The sequence below is a fragment of the Eucalyptus grandis genome, chromosome 2 (genome assembly GCF_016545825.1).
Source record: "Eucalyptus grandis isolate ANBG69807.140 chromosome 2, ASM1654582v1, whole genome shotgun sequence".
NCBI lineage: Eukaryota > Viridiplantae > Streptophyta > Magnoliopsida > Myrtales > Myrtaceae > Eucalyptus > Eucalyptus grandis.
Genome location: NC_052613.1, coordinates 1,729,199 through 1,732,841, shown reverse-complemented (window position 1 = coordinate 1,732,841; position 3,643 = coordinate 1,729,199). Strand labels below are relative to the sequence as shown.

The 3,643-nt window shown below is 44.1% G+C and overlaps 1 protein-coding gene across 1 annotated transcript; it reads left to right on the top strand.

Moving 5' to 3' along the window:
- The first annotated feature begins 204 nt into the window (after positions 1–204).
- LOC104434244 (cytochrome P450 736A117) lies at positions 205–2,683 on the top strand. Its single transcript, XM_010047216.3, is given in 6 exon segments — positions 205–551; positions 700–884; positions 887–1,234; positions 1,237–1,286; positions 1,995–2,079; positions 2,082–2,683. Coding segments are annotated over 6 exon segments (1,539 nt in total). The 3' UTR covers positions 2,606–2,683.
- The last annotated feature ends 960 nt before the right edge of the window (positions 2,684–3,643 follow it).

Sequence of the window (3,643 nt, the reverse complement as noted above, 5' to 3'; positions counted from 1 at the left end):
AATTCTCTCTCATGGCAAGTGAACAAGATGGGAAGTTTCCTGACATTCTGCATATGAAAATTCAGGTGGAGTTCCACAGTCGCACGAGCAATATAAATCCACATGTTCACTCCCAGTCCCTCCACCACTCGTCTTCACAACCCCTAAAAGATAGGCATTCACTCGAGACGCAGAAACAGCGAAAAGACACCGTCACCACCGGCAATGTTCAGCTTCAACTTGTCACCGCTACTCTCCTTCACACCCTCGCTGGCCACAATCACACTCGTCCTCTTCATCACCTTCCTCACCCTCAAATGCCTCCGCTTCCTCTTCTCCTCTGCCGCTGCTACTAACCTTCACCTTCCGCCATCACCGCCGAAGCTCCCTATCATCGGGAACCTCCACCAGCTCAGTGATTACCCTCACCGCTCGCTCCAAGCCCTGTCGAGACGCTATGGCCCCTTGATGATGCTCCACTTCGGAAGCGCGCCCGTCCTCGTCGTATCTTCCGCCGACTGTGCACGGGACATCTTGAAGACCCACGACCTCATTTTCTCCGACCGACCCAGGTATAGGCTAAGCCTGTCAACCCATGTTCATGCATCTTAATTCTCTGTTAAGAGTTATATTTTCTGGCATTTATGATGGAGAAGGTCCCGGTGGACTACAGATATGGACATTGACCTTGTGCCGATTCATTTCATTTCTTCGACTCAGGTCAACCCTGTCGGAGAGGCTTTTGTACCACCGCAAGGACGTGTCTCTGGCGCCGTATGGCGAGTACTGGAGGCAAATGAGGAGCATCTGCGTCCTCCAGCTGCTGAGCAACAAGAGGGTCCACTCGTTTCAGACGGTCCGAGAAGAGGAGATCTCTCTGTTGATGGACAAGATCAACAGCATCGCTCGGTGGACCTTAGCGACTTGTTTGCGTCGTTGACGAACGACATCATATGCCGGACGGCTCTGGGGAGGAAGTACAGCGAAGGCATGCAGGGCAAGAAGTTCATGGAACTTTTAGCGGATATGATGGGGTTGCTGGGCATTTTCAACGTTGGGGACTTCATTCCGAGCCTTGGGTGGATCAACAAGCTAACTGGTCTAGACGCAAAAGTGGAGCGGGTCGCGAGGGAGTTCGACCAGTTCCTCGATGAGGTGGTGGAGGAGCATCGGAGGAAGATGGAGGAGAAGAGCATCGGTGGCGGAGGTGAAGATAGGAGAGACTTTGTGGACGTTTTGCTGGACATTGAGAAGGACAAACTGTTGGTTTTGCTTTTGGTGCCGATAGCATCAAAGCACTTGTCTTAGTAAGCTCCCTCTTTTCTCCACCAATGATCTCATGCAATCAAACTTTTTCTTTCAAGATAATTATTGGATGGTCTTGAGCCTATTTCATCCCAAAAATTTAAAGAATAAGGCTTCCTCTCATATCTATAAATTGATCACTAATTTTTCCACAACCGACTTAGAATGAACCCCAACAACAATATTGTCCACTGTACTTTTTGAAGAAAATTTTCGAAGAAAATTTTCTCCAACCAAATGTTTATAGACGAATCACAAATATAAACTATACTTACATTTAATTTAACTTAATTATGGATGGTGTTCATGTTTCTACCCTACAAATCATATAAAACTAAATGAAAATGTTTCCTAATTAGGAATAAAAAAATATAACCATTTGTTTTTTGTCGCTACTAAAATTAGTTGGGTAACCGAGTTGATGGCTACTAAAGTTAGTTGGGTAACCAAGTTGATGACTTAATTAAGAGAATTCTAAAGTACAAATTACAATTTTATATGATAATTTCTCGTTAATTTGGAAATATCTCACAATTTTAGATACTAATTTTTTAAGTCATAGTAGAATTTATGAGTCTCTCTATATATATCGCTGCATTCAGTTGTGACTCGTGTTTCAAAGAGTACTTATGAGTCATAACTGAATGAAGCGATAAGCATCATTAGTTATCCTTGACGATTGATTATCAAGTACCCTCCTGTTTGTGCAGGATATATTTACTGCTGGAACTGATACAACGTACACAGTCCTGGAGTGGGCAATGACCGAGCTCTTAAGGCACCCTCGTGCCGTGAACATTCTCAAACTGAGGTTCGCAAAATCGCCAACGGCAAGCCTAACATAACCCATGCGGACTTGGAGAAAATGCATTACTTGCGAGCAGTCCTCAAAGAGACTCTCCGCCTACACCCTCCGATCCCGCTCCTCGTCCCACGGCTGTCGACCCGGGACGTCAAAATCCAAGGCTACGACGTCGCAGCGGGGACTATGGTGATCACGAATGCGTGGACCATGGGGAGGGACCCCAGCACGTGGGACGAGCCGGACAAGTTCAAGCCGGAGAGATTCTTGAACAGCTCGGTGGACTTCAAGGGACAGGATTTCGAGCTGATTCCTTTCGGTGCTGGGAGGAGGGGTTGCCCCGGTACGTCATTTGCGATGGCGACCAACGAACTTGTCTTGGCAAATCTGGTGAACAAGTTCGATTGGGCACCGCCCGAGGGTCTGAAAGCGGAGGATTTGGACATGACCGAATGCACTGGTCTTACCATCCATAGGAAAGTTCATCTCCTTGCTGTTGCCACTCCATTCCCTAGTTAAGACCCATTATCACTACCTTATATGTATTGTTGTAAAATTGAGGTGAATTCTATGGATCTTCTAATTAAATTAATGCGAGTGATAAAATCATTAGAGATATCAACGAGAAACGATATAGGATGTAAGAGATTTACGTGTACCTACACCACGGAAAGAGTCGATCATAAATAATTGACTAATCAATCAGAAAATTATAAAATTTTCATCGTTTACAAGCTGAACTGCTGTACACCTAAATCCGCAATGTTTAGCCTGACGTAATTGCTCCATAATCTAGATCGTGCATGTATATGTGTAGGGAGATGTATAGAGACGAACAAAAGTAACTGTTTGGGATAAGGAGCCAGACATACATCGAGGATAAACCAAGACTTCAAATCTTGGGAAGCACTGGAAGACATAAACTATATCTTAAACAGTAAAACATCAATCAAGGAGTCAAAGAATGGAAAGGATGTGGCCTTCAAGAACAAATATAAATTTTCTTTTCTCGCGAAGTTGGTCTTAGAATTCTGACCAAATTAAAAGATTGTAATAGCCATACTTCCGAAATCGCTTCTATAGTACGAACTGGTCTACGTCATCCAATTCGGGTTGGCATTCGTACATAGACTCAAAATTTAGGACATAACTTAACATGTATGTGTCATGCCCTGTACTCTGGGCACGCGCACATCCCTCGATAATCGATTAAAAATACGACATCTCAGGACGCGTCGCCAACTCATTCTTTTTTTTTTCTTTCGATTAAGCACATGCGAAATATAATTAAATAAACACCCAACCATTCATCAAACACAGGGAAAGTAAAACATGATTGCGATTTTTCCATAAAAACCACGACTCATTTATCCATTGTTGTCCTTAGGAAATTTAATGATTTACAAGTCCTTATATTGGCAACTTCCAACCGACCATCTCAAAAACCTTTAGGGATTTGGGTCACCCTAAACTCCGCTAATGGTAGGGCAAGCCAAAATGTATCACATCTCGCGCCTATCACATCCGCACTCACCAGATCTCTATGTTACGGCCCTA